The sequence below is a fragment of the Ursus americanus genome, chromosome 6 (assembly GCF_024610735.1).
Source record: "Ursus americanus isolate L20-20 chromosome 6, mUrsAme1.1.p, whole genome shotgun sequence".
Classification (NCBI taxonomy): Eukaryota; Metazoa; Chordata; class Mammalia; order Carnivora; family Ursidae; genus Ursus; species Ursus americanus.
This window is the reverse complement of record NC_142132.1, coordinates 30967650-30987910: the sequence shown is the minus strand read 5'-3', so window position 1 is coordinate 30987910 and position 20261 is coordinate 30967650. Positions and strand designations below refer to the sequence as shown.

The 20261-nt window shown below is 45.3% G+C and overlaps 1 protein-coding gene across 9 annotated transcripts in view; it reads right to left on the bottom strand.

The window, feature by feature from the left end:
- The window catches only part of BLNK (B cell linker), a 105866-nt gene that overhangs the window by 63167 nt on the left and 22438 nt on the right, over positions 1-20261 (bottom strand). The window contains exon 1 of one of the 9 annotated variants that reach the window (XM_045784985.2): positions 11447-11695. The exons of 6 other annotated variants lie outside the window; for them this stretch is intronic. In XM_045784985.2, coding sequence (XP_045640941.2) covers positions 11447-11493 — 47 coding nt within the window. In that variant the 5' untranslated portion in view covers positions 11494-11695. Of the gene's footprint in view, positions 1-10410; positions 11394-11446; positions 11696-20261 lie in introns of those variants that run through there. 2 more of the 9 variants (XM_045784990.2, XM_045784989.2) reach the window with 2 other exon arrangements.

The window sequence follows — 20261 nt, the reverse complement described above, 5'->3', positions numbered from 1 at the left end:
ACAACAGAAGCCAGCGTTTAGTGAGCATGTATTATGTGCCAGGTGCTTTGCACGCATTACCTCAGTTAACTCTCACAACCCTGTGAGGTAGGTCCTTCTATTATCCTCATTGTTCATTGTGATAAAAAAAATAACCACATGACACAAAATGGATCATCTTAATTACTTCTGAGTGTCTAGATCTGTAGTGTACTCACATGTACATTGTATACTCACATTGCTGTGATGATCTCAGTTTTTGCTCAGAGAAGTTAAGTAATTTGCCCCAGGTCCTACACTTAGTAAATGACAGCTGGGGTTCAAAACCAGGGCTTTTGAGTCCAGAGCCCTTGCACCCACCCGCCCCTGGATAACCTGCACTGGCTTGTTGCAGCCTGACCCGTCCCCCGGGCAGGTGGTGGGCTTCAGCAGTGCCTCTTTGGGCACTTCTGTCTCTCCGTCCCTGGAGAAGACATCCAATCCCCCTATCAACCAAGCAGTTTTACTGGGGACACTTGTGCCCCACTACTGCCCTGCTGCTGGCCCCAAGAGCTGACTTGTTGCCAAAGGGGAGCGCGGGCTCCTAGGGGCCTTTTTCTGTCTTTAGGGAGGGGCAGAGAACAAAGAGGAAGAGACAGATGGTAGGAGAATGGGGAGAGAGTAGTGCAGGCAGGTGAGGGGAGGGCGGGAACGTGGTTGGGGTGCCCTCTGGGGTCTGGGACATGTTGAGCAGCAGAGTGGCTGGACTCATGGAGAGAGCCCGGAGCACCATGTCGCCATGGGTCCCTTCTCAGCACCCTAGTCAGAGAGACCACCTGGGAGCCCTGCAGTGGAGGACTGCGTGCCCCTACCTGCAAGCATCTCACTGTCAGGGTTCTTAACCACCCATTAACCAGAGAAAGTAACTTGCAAGTTTCTCCAAACACTCTACCATTTCTTTCCTTTTTTTTCCTACCAAGATCTGCAAGTACTTTGTGGTCGTCTTTGGCACGTCTGAAGTGCTGATCTGGGTTATAAGCAGACACAAACTGGGCTGACTTGGCACAAACAGGAGTAGGGATGATCCTACTAATACCCTGAATCCTTTAAAAAAAAAAAAAATCTGGCACGCTTTACCCTATCAGAGGCAGCTAGGCGTGGGACGCGGCATCCCGAGACTGATGAGATGGCAAAGAAAATATGCTAAACTTAAGAAGATCTTAGAAGATTTGCCACTTGGTGTGACAGTAGAATCTGTCACAGCTCTTCCCCCTACCTGATTTGCGGGGCCTGCAGGGAGGCAGCCCTTTCCTTCCTCTGGGCACCGTGGCAACCTTGCTGGTCTCTGTGCTCAGCCAGTCATGCAGCAGAGACGGGCTTGGGTAAAGGGAAATCTCTTCCCCAAAACGATCGATACACAAGCAAATTGCAAAACCCAAAAAAGTTCCAGGAGGCTCCTGTATCCACAGATGACAGACTGTTGGTTTGGTAGAGTCCCCAGACGTCATGTTATTTAATCCTGACACTGTGCTCAGCTTCGGTATACTCTTGGTTCTAACACGGTGCACACGGCAGAAGTTTTGCTATGTTCACGGTCTCTCCTCCACCAGCATGAAAATTACCATGTGGGACTGATGACTCCCAAACAACAAATTTGTAAGGCGACCTGATATGTAATTCTAATCTTGTTTTGGAAAATGCCGAAAACGTAAGTCTACGTGATTCTAGAGAAGGAATGTGTTTTTAAGAATTTGAGCTTGTTCCTTTAAAGATTAACCTTGATGGGAAAAAAGAAAATGAGTCTTGCCTATGTCTACATGGTACAATATAATATTGTCACCCACTTCTCTGGGCATCCATTTCAATAGCTAAGAGCAAAGATATTTTCAAGGAGTAAAGTGTGATTTTGAGAACAGTATTTCCAATTCCTTGAAAAAATTAGACTCAGGCTCATTTCACTGATATCTGAGTAAAAAGAGATATTGGGGAATATCAGGGGTAGGGATGGAAGTGGAAAAAAAAGCATTGCAATTCTTAAAAACCATCCAGAAGTGCTTATTAATAATATATTAAAAAACACTTTGAAATAATATCTAATTGGTCAAATAAAAATATGATCATGGGTCCCTGAAAGATAATATTTTATAGTAAGTATGGAAAATAATTTCATTATCAATTTTTTTATTGTGGTAAAATACACTTAATGTAAAATTCACCATTTCAACCATTTCAAAGCGTGCAAGTCAGCAGCCTTCAGGACACTCAGGACGCTTGCAGCGACCTTCATCCAGCTGCAGAAGGTGTGCGTCACCGCAAAGGGAGCCTCGTCCTCACAAAATGGTCATTAGCAGTTTCAAAGCAGATTTCCCCCATTTTATTTGGAGGTATTTGCCCAAATTGCTCGTTTTAATCACGTAAAAAGGTTGTTTTTGGCTTTCGTCAGGTATATTAGGTCCAGTCATCTGTGACTGGTTTGCAAATGTGAACATTTTTGAATGTGGAGATGATAAGAAATGAAAAGACCTTCTATTGTGAAAAAATAAAATAAAAAAAAGGACTTTGACCCTGAAAAGGCTGTAAAGACAGTTTAAAAGGCAAAATGGTCACATAGACTTCGAGGCCCCAGTTTTCCAAGGATTTGGTATTACATTTGGCCTTTTCTTTTTGGAAGTGTATTTCTCATGTTTGTATGTTATTCTGTCATAGTGATTTGCACTAGAATAAAGTGCCTGCTTCCTTCCTTGCAGGGATCTGCTGTGGACATCACGAGGCTTTAGTGCTTAAGAGATTATTCTTCTACTTGCAGCTTTTTACACTTTGAACCCAGTGAAGTTAAAAAGTCAACAACAACAACAAATTCAACGGGGAGGACACTTCTTTTCACCTTTGAGCTCAGGTCACCACCCTCCAGGGAGCACCCCTAGCCACAGCCGCTCACCCCCAACTCCCTTTGCTTAGCTATGGTCTCCCTCCTCCGACCGTTCCCTCCTTCTTATCACCAGTTCCTTCCTGAACAGTGTTCCATCGTCTCAGCCAACAACTGTTGTTTGAGCTACCTCTGTGTGGGAGAGAAGAGCCCAGCCATCAGCCCTCCAGCCCGCAGGGGTGCTGGGGACAGATAGTGCTTTAATGCCTTAACCTATTATGCTTAGTGAGGTTTAATTTTGAGCCAAGACTCTGAGACACACTGCCTTATCCCACGTGGATGCCTTTCTAATGACACAATTTGGGGGACAGCCCCAGCCGGGTGGGATGTGGGGGAAGGAAGCATCCATTGAGCTCTTCCTCTCTAACACATTCACTGTTGCAACACCCCTATTATGTTATATATTATTATAATGATAGAGGACATTACTTTCCAGATGGAAAAGCTGAGGTGAAAAGTGATTAAGTGACCTTCTCAAAGACCATGAGCTAGGAAGTGCAGAGAAGCGTTCAAACCCAGGCCTGCCTGATTTCAAAGATCATCTTCTTTCCAGTACAACAAAAACACCTTTCCAAGCACTTCTTCAATTATACCACATGGGTCCTCTGTGCTCTATGTGTAAGACCAACTCTTCTCTTTATAATTACAACTCGCTCTCAGATGACATAAACTATTGTGGGAGCGTTCTTTGAAAATTATGTATCTGTAGATACCAGATGTGCTGGGTCAGCATGGAATTCAAGTCTGGACCAGGAAACACGTACAAGCTTGAAATCCTGACAGGCATGGTTCTGCGGGACTTCACTGGGGTTTCTCACCAGTGAATTAGTTGCCTTTTAGTTTAAAAAAAAAAAATGCTTAGGGAAAATATAGAATACAGACTAAGCTAGACTAAGCTTTATTGGCCAGTACATGACAGAGGGTTAATAAAGGGGGGTGGACACCGGGCTAATAAAGGGGTGGGGTGGGTGGGCGCTCTCCCTTCTCCTCACAGGCAAACAGGGAGATATGGTCCTGGAGTGGGCTCTGCTGTTGTGAGCTTGGATCGTGACTTCACGTCTCTGGGCCTCAGCTTTCTTGCCTCCAAAATAAAGGAGCAAAAGAGATGGCCTCTCAGGTCCTTGCCAGGAGACCTCTGTGATCTGGGTGGGAGCTTCTGCACTGATGATGTGTGTCCTTACAGAGAGCAGGGGGAGCAGGCTCAGGGGACCTATGGCCAGCACTGGCTTCAGCATTTCTGGGGGCCAGTGTAAAATGAAAATGCAGGATCCCTTGGTCAAAATTATTAAGACTTATAGGACTGCAAGAGCAGAGCGTTAAACCAAGCCTGGGGCTCTGGGAGAATGGGGCCTGGGTGGCTGCATGGCCACCCACCTCCGGAGCTCAGGGCTTTCTGTTGCACGTTCCCTCCATGTTAGGAAGGGATAAAATTGAGAGCTAGTTTGTGGGAGACAAGGACGCCCCTGGGGTAGTGCGGTCCTTTCCCAGCAAAGTGGCCACACCAGAGAAGTGTGGCTCATCGAGGAGAAGCAACGTGCTCCTTAAGCTGCTTCCTTGTCTGGTTTTGAAGTGATCACTGAAACAGCCACGCTGAACTGGGGAACATGGCCTATTTGGGGGTCTAGACCAGAATGCTGTTAAAGGGTTGTAAAAACATCAAGTCAAAAATAAGCCTGCTGGTGGAGCTGCCCACAGATGCCCTTTCAAGAGGGAGGTGAGGTAGGACTGGCAGGAGGATGGGGGTCCAACCCAGGAGGAGCTTCGTGGGAGCTGCCAGCCCTCAGTGGGAGAACAGGGTACAGGCTGGGAAGGAAGACTAGCCTGCTCATGGACATGTGTAGAACTGGGTATGAGAACACACGAGCCACCAGGGAGGCTCGTGCACAGCAGAAGCTACGGACCTGAGGTACAGCTCCCCAAGAGAGGGTTTGCACTGCAAGTCGTGCGCGCTCCAGCATCAGAGCCTGGATCAGAAACCACTGCCCTACAACGTGCTGGGAGCCTTGAGGCCCCTGGACCAGGGAGCCTGCAAGCCAGAGTCCCACTTCAGGGTTCACCGCTCCCCTGATCTGGAGACAAGATTCACACGGCGGCTGGAATTCTACCCAATCAGCAGGTGGGGCCCCTTTCTGGAGCAACAGGTGTGCCATCCTCTGAACCTCTGACCGTGTGCTGGTCCCTGTGGGCCCAGGAAGCCCAGCGAGTGTGTGCAATGAGAAAGCTAAAGCTGTCCCTGAGGCTTAGACACCAACAACCCTGAGCTAATAGAGAGACACAGGATCATGTGGAAGAAGCAGAATGACCCCAGGTCAGTGAGATTTAAGGGGGGCTGACAGATGTGAATCACAAAGCAAGAGACACGATGTGTCTGATGGGGAGACTGTGGCAGCCCCTCTGACCACTATCCTACAGAGGCAGAGTCTGGTTAAGCTGACTCAGGTGGTTTCCTTGGTCCCATCCTTGGGACCCTTTCTCAGGTCCCATCTACAGGGGGCAAGAGCATCGTCGCCCCTTTGGCTCCGAAGCAGGATGTAGGGTCCCCCAGGAGCCTTGAGCATCTGACATTACCACATACAGCAGCCCCACGCCAGCCTGGGTCCCTCGCATACATATCCTCTCACCGTTCCCAATAGTGTGAGAGAATCGGGCAACCTACTCACCTCTAGATTAAATCGACACCAACCTAAAGAGTCATGGGAGGCTGGATATAGGCTTGCTTCATAATAGGGCTGGCATAAAGTCTTTTAAAGAAAAGCTGCCTCCTCAACAACCATCTATCAGTTTCACAAAACCTATACCAGTGGCCCCAGGGAGAGACCAGGCAAGAAAGGGGGATTACTGCAGCAGCCGGAGAAACTATCCCAGGTGACGGCAGAGCTATTCCGATCCGTGCTGCACAGCAGGATCTTCACATGGGACCGAGAAGACGTTAAAGGGTGGACAGATACACATCATCTCCCCTCCACCCCTTGATCTGTCTTTTATCCCATAATGCTCTGCACATGGACCTCAGGGCAACACATTCTGCTCTAGGACAAGCACAGTGTACCCATCTCTGTGCAGAGTTTGGCCATAGGATCAGATCCATAAACCCTTGGACTGCCTAAGAGCTATGTTATCACTTAATTTGCTTTCTATCCCAAGTCTAAGGGTTTCCACTCATGGTTTACCAGTCCGCTTACAGAGGTAGAAACAGAGACTATTCCAAGATGACTTTATGTCTGGAGATCTTTCCTCCTCTTACTTCTCTACCCAGGAGGGAACAGTGTACACCCCATGGTTCACAGAGTTCGTGGGATCTAGTTTCGTTTGACGCTAAATTAAAACAACAACAACAACAACAACAGCAACAACTCATTGAAATACAGGCCCAAGCACCTCCAGCCCTTCTCTTGGCAACCCCTCACCCAAAACGTCCCGGATATAGGAAAATCAGCCCAGTGAGCAGAGGCCCATCAATTGCAAAGATATATATTCTGAACGTTGACTACATACCGTCTCTGTAAGAACATACAAATGAAGAAGTGCTTCCAGTCCCAGACAGAATTCATTATCGGTCTGAATCCATTCCTCAGTAGCAGCACTAGTGAAATCTGGGGGCAGGTAATTCTTCGCTGGGAGAACTGCTCTGTAAAGGCAGGATGTTTAGCAGCACCCCTGGCGTCTACCTCCTCGGTGCCAGTAGCACTCCCCTCCCCAGTGGTGACATCGGCTGTCCCTTGGAGGGCAAAAGTGCCCCCGGTGGAGAAGCACTGATCTAAATGACGCAGTCATGCCTTTGGGAGGACAGCAGAAGGATGCTTCTAGAGGGTTACTAAAAAAGCCACAGAGAGCTCTCGGTTTCCCTGCAGCAAGCTGTCATTCAATTTTTCTTCTTCTTTTTTTAAAAAAGATCAATAAATATTGATTGATTTGACAGAGAAAGAGCACACAAGTAGGGGGAGCAGCAGGGAGAGGGAGAAGCAGGCTCCCCACTGAGCAGGGAGCCCAATGTGGGGCTCGATCCCAGGACCCTGGGATCATGACCTGAGCTGAAGGTAGACGCTTAACCGACTGAACCACCCAGGCGCCCCCGTTCAATTTTTCTTATTCGTATTCTCTGACAAGCCTAGATTTCTGTTGTCACTGCATGGGCTTGGCAATAGTAAGATCCTCTTTGAAAATGAACCAAAGAGTAGATTCTCCACCAAACAGACAAGGCTAGTCATCCGTGGGGGATAATCAAGAGATTATCTGTAGACGTGTGGCCAAAACGTCTGGTACCAGCCCAGGCTCCTCCAGTCCACTGATGTAGGAGGCTTGGCTACAGTGTAATCGTGGTTGGGTTCTTGAACACCTGGTTGAGAGTATCACAGCCCGCTGGGAGGCCAGCTGCATGAAAAGAAGGGAGTTGTTCAGCCATAGCATGCAGGCAACCACTGGATCCAGGAGAGAGGATGCCTTGGATGTGTGGACTCTGGTTTAGGGTTTTCCTGGCACAACCATGCCCAGAGTGGGTGAGGTAAAGTGCCTTGAGCTTTCTTAGCTGATGATCCTGAAAGGTACAAACACTAAACAAATTCTAGTGATGTGGCTCTGGTCAGCTTGCCCACAAGGAGAAAGAGGTCTCGTCTGAGGATTCTACCCACTGGTGTGACACAGAATGAATGTCCCAGCTGAGCAGATTCTCAGCTGACATAATGCAGGTGGGCAGGTGAAGAGAAATACTTCCCAGAAAGTCTATCGTATCTCTACCATTAGAGGCTGTGCCTTCTTTTCGCCCTCCCACATCACCACTGGCCTCACCCTAAGCTTATAAAGAATGAGAAGATAAATGCTCCCAGACACATACACATTCAAGAGTTACTCTATCCACCATGAGCCCCTGGGCAGCTTCCTGCTCTGCTTGCCACTTCAGTTAAAGGGGGTTGGATCCATTACTATGAGTGGGAAGAGAGACACCAAATGGTCACTCATGATGTGGGGATTGAAGTACTGGTTATTGTGTTTCCTTTTTATTTATTTGTTATACTAATCATGAGGCAAATAACATTCAGCCCATGTTGTCTTACTTGGTGTTCACAATGAGCCTGTGAGGAGGGCATCTCTAGTTGTATTTGACTGTTGAGGAAACTGAAGCTTATAGAAGCTGAGTGACTTTCTCAGGACCCATAGCTAATAATTGGCAATTGAAATTCGACCTTTTGGGGCTCCGACTGCATTGTCCTTCTAAATACATAACAGCAACCTTCTAGGTGACCTCCTTGGCTGCTGTCTGGTTGTGTTCTCTGACCCCACTGTTAAGGAATGGGCATCAGCTAAGGACTGATGATTCAATCAGGAAATATTTCCTGAGGGCCTTGGGATAAAATCTTTGAAAGCTGCCCATCGCTAAACAGTGGGGTCAGAGAATGGTCTCCATGCCTAAAGGATCACAGAACATCAGAGCTGAGAGGGACTTTGGAAATTGTCTGGTCCAAACTGGGGGACAGAGGGGGGATGAGGACCTATCCAGGATGATGTGATAGAAAAACCATATGTAGAATATATGGAAGCATCATAAAAGATAGACTACAGGGTGTGGTAGGTGAATGGAGGTGCAGACAGGGATGAATCGGTTAGGGCTGATGACGATACCGTTGATAGGAACAGGGACTATCAGAGATGGAGCTAGTGGCAGAAAGGTGAAAAGAAGGTGAATTTGTTTCTTTTTCTTTTTTAAAGTAATTCCTACACCCAAACATGGGGCTCAAACTCACGACTCTGAGATCAAGAGTCACATGCTCTACCAAGTAAGCCAGCCAGACACCCCAGTGAATTTGTTTCTGAAGAACTGAATTTGAAAAAATCAAGTAACTGGAAATTCCAGTTGAGGATTCCAAGACCTGAGAAGAGAAGTCATGTCCCAGAAATTAGGTCTCCAAGTGGAAGTCCTAGCGGTGAGACCCAGACACCCAAGACAGGACTCTGTTGTACTCAACAGTTGTATTAGCCACTTAGGCTAAGGCGGAGGAGGGGTGTTTGTCACGCCTGCAGTCCTTGCAAAGTTAAATGCCACTGCTGTCACAATCAACAAGTAACACAACCAAAAGAGCTAAAAAGAAGAACTGAAATGAACATAAACTTTATCAAGGATCAATGGTTAGGGTATCAATTGTGTACCTACAAAATTAATAAGAAAGAATAACAATGATATGAATGACTACCATTTTTAAGCTAATAATTGTTATGTCAGGATCACAATGTGCCCTTGATGGACACTCACTATCTATTTTTGTGGCTAAGAATTTAAGCAAATTCTCATATAAATTTCGATAAACCTAAGAATATAAACACAACTCTTCACTTACTCTGTCACCTGGCGCCAAATAATTGCAGTTAGGCAACCTTCTGAACTGGTGTTAACTAGTCAGGACAGAGGACGCAAACGACAGGGATCCAGTACTTCATTTCCCTATTCCTCGCCATCCCATCTAATTACAGAAAAGATTTAAGATGGTGCTTCAAGTCCATTGTGTTTACAATTTCATTTCTTTGAAAAGTTCCACGTCAACAGTGCACATTTTACCAAAACAGGCCAATTCTGTAAAGACAACTGAGTAGCCAAGTGGAAAAAAAGTTATTTCTGCCTAAGCAGATGAGTATAGTGTATGATTATCCACAATATAATTTTGGTTTTCTACCCTATAATCTATGGTTGCATATTGCCTATCCACCACTCTGTGATTAAACTGGACTTTGTCCTGAGGCAGCTGGGGGGTGGGGATCATAAAGTGATTCAGGTTCTATTGCTTTTCTTCATTTAAATTCCCATCTGGATTTCCTAAAAGGGGTTCTAAGGCTTCTTATAGCTCCAGGTTATGGAATGTTTGGAAAGGACTTTGTAAAACCCTCTTGCTCATTTGAGAGAAGCCCTAATATCCATGCCTTGTTAGTTTCTTTGGCATGTCTTTCCTACCACTCCTTTCCTTTCCCTTCTCACTGCTGTGCCCCAAGTCCAGGCCTATAACCCTAGATTCTCGGGTTCCTAAACTGCCCCCATTACAGAGTATCCCTGCCCCCAACTCCCTCCCCCTCTAGTTCATCTGTCACCCTTTAGTAAGCTTGCTGGCATGACATCTCTAACCCTGTAAACCATTCTCTAATGTCCCATGGATAGAGCCCTCACTGTCCTTTGTGAGCTGGCCCCAACCTACACATCCTACCTCATCAGGACCTTCTGGTCCCATATACCCTACTCCATAGTCCCTATTGGACAGAACACCCTCCTCCTCATCCCACCAATGAACTGTACTCAAGGCCAGCCCCAAGTGTCAGTTTCTCTATTTCCTTCCTCCCAGCTCATTGCTCTTCCTCCAGTTCTCACACTACTTTCGTCTTACCCACCTCTCAAACCTAGCTCTTGAAACATCTTCTCCATGAAAACTTTTCCGGCTACTCCAATTCCTTTCTTATACTCATTCAGTCACTTACTAGTTTCATTGACTCACCCCCACCCCCATCCAGGAGGGAGTAGCGACTCGAGACCAAGGGAAAGACTGAGGTACCTTCTTGTAGCCTGTCGGTCAGGTCATACCACAGCATTCACCAAGACACCCTTGAAATGGCTGACTGCGCCGACAGAGTCTACCCGTCCCAGATCAGCAGTTCATTTCAAAACCACCATTTACCAAGCACCTACCAGGTGTAAGATCCATATTCTCACTGTGAAGGGCAGTCTCACTGCCAATTTCAGACTAATATCTCTCACATTTTGCCTCAAGAGCTCTAATTCTCTGGCTCCTTATTGTTTGCGAAAACATACTTGCTACACGTGTCACATCAGCCATGAAAAACTGAAGTTCATTTGAACTTCAGTAGTTGGAATGTAAAACACTCATTGAACATTTAAAAGTTTCAGTCTCCAGAAACTATGATGCTGTTACAATGAGACAAAAAGATCTTCAAAATCAAAATTTGGGACATTGTCTTTTCCGTAGCTCAGAGGAGTTTTTTGATTCTTGTTCCTTGGGCCACTTCTGGTTTTATCTTTCTAAGTAGCTTTTATAGATAATTGTTATACTGACATAAGAACACTGGAAAAACAGATCTCACGTCCCCAAGCACTTGTGATATACACCCACAAAATAAATAAGAGATAGTACAACCACAACAAACACAAATGGTTACAATATTCCTTAACATTAAGCATTCGATAGTGACCCACAATGAAATGGTTGAGGATTCAGATTAGATAAACCCTTCCTTAGACTAGTTTGTTGTATTCAGACTCTGAAAGCCGACCTTTAGCAGAATCTTAGCCCTTGGCTTTTTTTTTTTTTTTTTTTTAACTGTCTCTCCAGAATCTTCTACCTTAATCTTTCAATGGTAAAAGCCAGCTAGAATAAGCCCACTTGTTCCTACATATTTCTTTAAAAACTCAGTCTACTTCCTTATAGCAATTGCCACCCACTGCCTTACAACTAGCAAAGTATTCCAGGATTTCAGGATTTCTCAGATGCAGTAAGATCATTTAAAAAAAAAAAAAAAAAAAGGAGAAGCAGCAGCAGAAGAAGGAGAAGTATTGGATGGGGAAAATCTTACCTCAACTTCTGACTGGCAGGGACAGTTATTTTATTAAGCTTGTCCATTCTTTTTGTTAATTATAAGAGCCACAAATAACCGTCAGTGGTCACGTCAGCAGTCCCTGGCCCTCCTAGGGAGAAGCATGGTAAGCCTTTGATCTCAAGGGTCCCAGTCACTTGAGTCTGATTTCCGAGAGTGCAGGCTGCTGGCAAACACCCTACACTAGGGAGAAGTAAAACTTGCTCGAGCACATAGTCAAGTTTCATGTTTCTACATAATCATGTGATCTGGGTAGCCAGCCAGCTTGGCTGATTACTCCACGTTGTGTAAACTTTAATAGTGAAACCTACTGGACATGCAAATTTCTTTGCAGCTGCTTTCTTTTATAACCAGATTTGTAACCAGACCAGGACTGGCTTCTGGCTGGTCACTACTTCCTGTTGTCTCAAACACATATAGTCCCTGTTTTCAGCAGGTGTCATTCTGTCCCCAGTAGCTTCCTGGGCTTGAGGAAAAGCAGAATAATCAATTCCATCAGAAGGTCTCTTGGGGACTTTCTGTTCATTTGCATAAATCCATGGATAAACTTTTCCACTTAAAGAACCATGATACGAAAATGGCATTTCTGTACTGTCATTTAGAGAGCAGAAGGCAGTTTAAGGTCAGGAAGGAGGAAAATGAGAGGGACAGTTCCTTTCACGTCTGGGCACACGTCCCTGTGGCCAGCAAGAAAGCGCTGCTTGCCTTTGTGAAGCAGGTGCACACTTACCACATTTATTTAGGTGATCAGCCCTCTCTTGGGTCTGAGGAATACATAGAAAGGACACAGTAGAGGCTCCAAGTCACCTCTCCTGTTAGAGACCCAGGTCTGGCTGAATACAGAGGGGGAGATGTGAGGAGGAGACAAAAGGAGAGACCTGAAGGAGGTGGGGGGGAGTGAGGAGGAGAGGGGGAAGGGGGGGCAGTAGTGGCTCTGGCAGACGTGGAAGTGGTAGATGATTTCTTCCCCTCTGCATCTCTTCTTTGTACAAACAGAAGTTCTGTATTTCTCTAGGTAAATTTGGATTATTCACATTCATGTGCTGCCTCTGAATTTCTAGTTCGACCAGATGTTCAGGAGCAGAGTCCTCAGAGCTATTAAAGGGTGGGGCCCTTCTGCTTGGCCAAGCCACCACGTTGGCCAGACCTGTGAGGGAGCAATCTTTCATGAGAAAAATGCAAGCTCTTGCCTCTTCCAATTGTTTATTTTCCCCAAACAAGAAGCTCAATTTTCTACACTGGGTATCTTGCAGCGCATCCCGAAGGAGTTCTAGAGCCTCGACCACCCTCTTGCCATAGTTCTTAACTGAAAGAAACCAGTAGACGGGAAGGGTGAAGGTTATTACAATGTCATCAAGGATCAAGAAAATCAAGCTTCACTGACTGGGATGATGAGAGCCAGCCTGTTTCTTCTAAATTATTGTAAAGTGCACCCCCTCAGCCACTTGATCTTTCTCTCAACCAACAAATCTGCTTCGCACCTGGACTGGCAACTTCTTATTTCCCCAGAGAAAAAAAGCAGGGGCAGGAGTTACACTTCCGCATTTTCTTTTTACAGCCACTTGTCTTTCTTCTTTTTTACTGTATTTAGTCTGACATAATAAAAATGAGAGTCTGCTTTTCCAGACTGGACATTTTGCTCCACGTGGTGTGTAGCGTGCTGCCGCAGCTGTAACCAGCTTCCCAAGAAAGTCAGTGTAAGCCTGGAGATCAAGGATACCAAGCTTTAGCTCAGGACTCGTAGAAAGAATGAGGCCACACAATGTGGCTTCCACAGCACATGGAGAAAAATGTACCATCATAAACAGTCTCAATTTACACAGCGCAGTGGACATGAAAATTAATCTCTAGATGGACAGATGAGAAATGATAATCCCAACCTTAGAGAAAATTTGGAACTCTATACACTGTTGATAAAAATTCAAGTAGGCACAATCACTCTGGAAACACTTTGGTGTTACCAAAGTAATTTGGGTCATAGACATGACAAAGCAGTATGAAGATACCATGTACACCAAGGTCATGTGCAAGAATTGTTTTGGAAGCACCCTTTCTAATAGAAAGCTTAAAAACACTGGAAATAACCCAACTGCCCATCAACAGGAGAAAGAATACATTAATTGTGGCACATCGACGCAGTGGAGTCCTATTCAACAGTGACAATGAGTGAAGTACAATTGTGTCAGTATGGATAAATAACAAAAATAATTTGTGCAATAAAGGCAAGTTAAAGAAGACCACACATCATGATTCCAGTTATATTAAGGCTAAAGACATGTGGAACTACTAATATATTATTTAAGACACACATCTATATGGTCAAACAGAGGGAAGGAATGATAGATGTAAGATTCAGGTGAATGGTCACAGGGATGGGGGTTGGAGTGAAGGGGCACACAGGGCTTCAGAGGCAATGGTGGTGTCCTACTTCTTATGTTGAGTGGCAGGTATATAGGTACCTACTGTAGGTATTAAATATTTAACAAAAATAAATAAAGAAGATATGGTCTAGAATTATGGGGCAAAGCCAGGACAGCCTAAGTCTCAGCTCTGTGAGATGCTGAGACTTGAGAACAAGAAGACACACTATACTGGAGCTTGGGGATGAGACCCAATGAACCCTGGTTTCTCTTGGGTCTTTCACTGCATCTATGAATGACAATAAACAACAATAGGCTACTGAATGCTTTCCATGTTTCCATATGATGACACCCATTTCACATGGGAAGAAACTGATTTGTAGAGAGATTAGGTAACTGGCTCAAATTTTTGCCTCTCATTCATGAAAGAGCTGGGACTCAAACTTAAGCCTGTTTCTGTAGTCTAAGCTGAGAATCACAGGGCTTTGCCATCACAAGAGAGGTCACTGATTCAGCTGAGGGTCCTGCTCTGACATAGAGGCACCAACTTATCCATGACCTTGGGTGAATCACTTAGTCTCCCTGACCTCAACTTCTCATCTTTAGAGAACAGAAAGGGGGTTTAAGGAGAACTCAGGCTACTTCCGACATGACATCTGGACACTGGCCCATGTGCCCAGAAATTGGATTCCACCAATGGAAACACCCTCACAGTTTCCAGAAGAGAAGCCTGTGATGGTCTTTACTAGATTGCTTCCCAGTGAGGGACTAGGTGGTTGTGGCAGTTTACAGAGCCTTGGAAGTAGTCCAAGTCTTTACCGGAACTGAAAGTTCAGCCACTCTGCTCTGCCACCCACCTGCTGATGGCTTTTCTCCTGCTAGAGCTGGTTTAGACACACTGCCAAAGTACGCAAGCGGCAATGTTGGCACTATGCAGTATGGTTTTTTTTTTTTTTTTAAGATTTATTTATTTATTTTAGAGAGAGAGAGAGTGTGTGCATGCAAGCAAGGGGAGGGACAGAGGGAGAAGGAGAGAGAATCTCAAGCTGACTCCCCACTAAGCATGGAGCCTGACACGGGGCTGGATCTCACCACCCTGAGATCATGAGCTGAGCCGAAACCAAGAGTTGGACGCTTAACCAACTGAGCCTCCCCAGGTGCCCCAGTTCTGTGGTTCTACCCATAATCTACTCCCACGATGGTCAGCCTCACAGCAACTATGAGAGGGGCTACCATTCCCATTCCCATTCCTGACGTGAAGTCTGAGCCTCAGAAAGGTGACATAACTTACCTAAGGCCACCTGGTCTTCCTGCTCCCCAAGCCAGGCCCCCTAATGCCCAAACCATTCAGTCTTTTTTCCTCTCTTGCACTGGCCCTCTTTTGTGGGGTGGAGTGGGGTGGGTGTCCTGTAAGAACAGTGGCCCTAGCAGCTTTGTGACATTGCAGGCCAAAGTCGCTGCTGGTCAGGCCAATGTGTGGTTAACTGGGCAGTGCTTGTGGAGGATCCAGATGGAGGCAGGTTTGGGAGGAAGCTGAGGGAGGAAGCCTGGCACAGAGAGCAAGTGGGGAAAAATAGCAGAAGAGGCCAGAAAAGGCAAAGAGAGAAAAGGAAGTGTGGTACATGCTGACAGTCTGTTTTCCTCCTTTGTGGGGAGTGGGGTCAAGAAGGGAGAAAGAAGGAAGAAGAGAGCACATAGGTGACTTGAGCAAATGGGCACAGACTCTTTGCAGCTCAAGGCTCCACTTTCTGTGAGACAAATCTGCTCTCTATTTTACCCATTCAGTAATCTCGATGTTCTATATGTCAAATTGGCCTGGAGGGCAACATCTGTTTCACTAGGAGACTAGCTTGGACCATAACAGCCTTTCTCATATCGTCCAAGTCCCTGGTTGGCAGGGACACTACAGTAGCCTGCTGTCAGGATGGACAACTCCTGGGCCACGTGCCATCACCCTTCCCTTGCCTCCAGCCGTCAGAGCCAATCTGCTGACCAGATTCTCCTTTGTAGTATGCGCACGGTCACCCCGCCCTCATGCCAGCCTGGGCCCTCGCCCGGATTACCGCTCGGCCTCCTAAGACTTCTTGGTAGCCAGATCCACCCTCGTTCTCGTTCCCAGCCCACATTCCCAGCTGATGACTCTTCTTAAGGATTTCAGAGGCTTTTCTTCTAGAACCAAGTACGAATGTCATTCATGCCCTCAGTGACTGAGTCTTGCCTCAGGATCCATCTTATTCCTCACTACATCCCAGCAGGGGAGCATCCCTTTGGGGCTTTCCAAACACTCTTCTCTCCTCATCAGTCACACAGCCCAGCCACCAGCCAGGAACAGGGTGGGAGGCAGATACGAAGAGTCTGAGGCAATTAGGGGGCCAGGTTGTTCCCATCAGTTGGGCCGTGTTGAAATCAGAGAACAGGCGAGGGTGGGGTTGCAGAGTGTTCTGTGCAAGGAACGGGAGTGTCAGAGATGTGGAGAGCCAAGGTAAGGCTCACATCCTCCAGGGGCTGAGCTCCCAGAGGCCAGAAGTCCTTGGTAGCAGATGCTCTGATTGATTATAATTTTCTGTTATCTTTTAGAGAGTGAAACTTGACTAGCTCCTAGTCTTCCAACCCAGGCAGTCCACCTGGATTTACAGGGCTCAAAACAAAAGCAGACTTGAGCAGATGGGGAGACGTTTCATGTTCTTGGGTAGAATGACTCAATATGATGAAGGTGTCCATTAGCTCCAATTAGTATATAAATTCAATATGATGCCAAAAGATAAAACTAAATTCAAATCTCAAACCACTTACCAAAAACAACTCCCAGTGGATCAGAGAGTTAAGTGTAAGAATGAAGAAAACATAGTTAAATTTGACAACCTTCTCTCTGACTTAGACTCCAGAGACAATAAACGAAAAGACGGATAAATTTAACCAGAGAAACATAAAGAAATTTTTCATGGCATAAAAAACATCATAAGCAGTATCAAAAGACAAAGGACAAATTGGGAGTAAAGTGCTGCATTATGCAACACAGATAACAAATATAGAGATGTCTAGAAACAATACTAACATTAATACTATGTACAGAAGATAATAAAGATATGTATCCCTAATAGATAAAGAGCTCCTGAAAATTGAGATGGAAAAAAGAAAAACCAAGACAAAAGGCTGCCAAAAACCATGACCATGAACAGCAAGAGGTCTTTGAAGGGAAGAAAAGAGGCTCACTCACACTCCCATGAAAAGAAAGACAATCACCACGATGAAGAAATAGCCCACGTAGTAGACTGACAAAAATCTAAAAGCGTGACGATAGGGTGCTCTGAGGACACAGGCACCCTTTGCTGACAGCACGTGACAGTCCTCACGCAGGGGCGCTGGCCATACTGAACAAACTTCATGAACTGACCTTCCTTCTCAGCCAGCTCACCGTTAGGGCCTTGCCCTGTGGAAACACACATGCACGTCCCCACACACACGCCACATCTGCACACGGTTATCACAGTTGTACTTGCAACAGCGATAGATCGGGAAACCTAAATGGCTACCAGTGGGTCTGGCTGAATAAGTTCTGGTCCACCTTTATAGCAGAGTTCAGTGTAGCTGTACAAAAAAGGTGTGAGCTCCAGGATTTGGTAGTAGAATACGCGAGGTCTGGACAGTGTCAGCTGCTTTTTTTTTTTTTCCTTAACAAGAAGATAGAGGAAGTTTATATACATACACCTACTGCAAAAATAAACATAAACATGGGAAGGATAAACCAGCCACTAATGAACATCATCACCAACAGGAGGCAAAACGGAGCTGGAAACAGCAGAAGATAAGGATGGATATAGATTCTCTGAATCTTTTTATGCAGTTTTGACTTTTAAACTAGGTTAGACATAGCCTAAAAGCAAACATTTTTAAAAGGAAACCTTACCTATGAAAATAAACAGAAACAAATGAATGTAAGTGGTGACATATCCCAGAGAAGAGGATTATCTTGAGTCTTGAACCCAGTCCTCTGTACATCCTCAATAAAATATATTCCAAGAATGAAAATAACTGCAAAGAAATCTCAAATTCCGCTCACTCCTTTTACTTAGAGTAATAACATATGCATGAGGATTTTTGAAATGATGTCAAGCTATGAAAAAGCATGGAGGGACCTGAAATGCCCCTGAAATCCTTAAGGGAAAGAAGCCAGTCTGTGAAGGCTACAGCCTGTATGCTTCCAACTAGATGACATTCTTGAAAAGGCAAAATGATGGAGAGAGTAAAAAGATCAGCGGTTGCCAGTCCTACACTCTCTTGCACATTGTTGCTCTGCTCCCAGTTGTATGTCTTCCCTGTCTTCACCCAGAGCCCTGGCCTCCCCATGCCTCAACATTTCCTTTCCTGCTGTCCCTGGGATGGTTCCTCCGGACAGTGGTATCCCACTGCAGTGCAGGACCCAGATTACCCAGACTGCAAAGTGCCTTGAGATTGGCTTATATTTCACAGCCTTACATTCAATCATAATTTGTCAGGTCTGGAACAGGCCTTAGAGAGGGAGTTACTAGATTCAGCAAATAAAAACACAGGATGCCCAGATCATTGTAGATAACCAACAGATACTTTTTAGTAAAAGCACGTCCCGAATATGGCATCAGGTCCTGTATTTTATCTAGCAACCTTAAGATGAAGAAATCAAGAAGAATCACCCAGACGGTGAACTGACTTAGAAAAGTCCATTTTAGGGGCGCCTGGGTGGCACAGCGGTTAGGCGTCTGCCTTCGGCTCAGGGCGTGATCCCGGTGTTATGGGATCGAGCCCCACGTCAGGCTCCTCTGCTATGAGCCTGCTTCTTCCTCTCCTACTCCCCCTGCTTGTGTTCCCTCTCTCGCTGGCTGTCTCTATCAAATAAATAAATAAAATCTTTAAAAAAAAAAAAAAAGAAGAAAAGTCCATTTTAGAGAAAGACCCCAGAAAACCAGAAAAAAAGCAAGAGCAGAAAGAACGAAGATCTCCTTACTCCCAACTGATGTACAGTGTTCTGTTTTGCAAAGACAACAATATCTGTGGTTAAGACATGTTGAATCAGAGCAAGGAATCAGATTGCTTATGAGAAAACGTACGTGCTTTTCTATTTATTTATTCTATTTAACCTAATAATTTTGTTCCCAAAGTGAAGTGGCTTAAATGGATCTTCCCATCTCCAACCTTAGGTTACCTGAAAGGAAGAATTCAAATTCCCTTTTAAGAAATGGCATACCAAGGATTGACAGACTGGGAACACCCAAGCATGCATGTGCCAGTCTTAGAGTTGTAATGAGAAAACTCAACGCATCACTATCATCCTCCCACAGCATGACTTCCTGTCTCCTGTGATTTCAACATTTTGCTCTTTTATTTTTATTTATTTATTTATTTTTTAGATTTTATTTATTTGACAGAGAGAGAGAGAGCACAAGCAGGGGGAGAGGTAGGCAGAGTGAGAAGTAGGCTCTCTGCTGAGCAGGGAGCCTGATGTGAGACTCAGTCCCAGGGCCCTGGGATCATGACCTGAGCCGAAGGCAGACGCTTCACCCACTAAGCCACTCAGGCGCCCCTCAACATTTTGCTCTTCTGTAAGTCAGAGGACCCCTCATGTAAAATGTAACAAATATTTATAGAAAGCCACGTTATATAAAGAAATCTTCATGTATGTTCTACAGCATTACTATCTAAAGAGATTTTTCAAATCAATAAGTAAATGGCTAATCCCCTAAGAGAAGAGTGAGCAGAGAGCACAAAAGGTTAACTCACAAGACAAGAGGTGGAATAGCTGGTAAGGAAGCTCACAATCTCACTAAAGCAAAGAAACAAATTAAAGCAAGTCTAAGTACCATCTTTTTTTTTTTTTTTTAAGATTTTATTTATTTATTTGACAGAGAGAGACAGCCAGCGAGAGAGGGAACACAGCAGGGGGAGTGGGAGAGGAAGAAGCAGGCTCATAACGGAGGAGCCTGATGTGGGGCTCGATCCCATAACGCCGGGATCACACCCTGAGCCGAAGGCAGACGCTCAACCGCTGTGCCACCCAGGCGCCCCGTAAGTACCATCTTTTTAACCTATCAAATTGGTTCAGCTCTTAAGAAGTGATCAGCTTCACGTTTGTCAAAGGCACTGTTGAATGGGTACCCTTGTGGCAAACAGGGCTACAAATTGAAAGAAACATCCCAGAAGGCAATTTGAATCTTAAAATGTTATGCTCAAAAGAATAAAATAAAAGTTTAGAAATTTGTCCTGGGTGTAGAGTTATTTACAATAGTGCAGAATTAGAAACGATGTAATCATCTAACAATACTGTAGTAACACTCAGGGTGGCCAGGTGGCTCTGGCTCAGTGGGTTGCAGGATCTAGGTCACACCAGCTCTTGGAAGACAATTAAATTCTCAGAAATGTTGTGAACCTGTTGTTTATATAGCCATTATTTGAAAAATAAA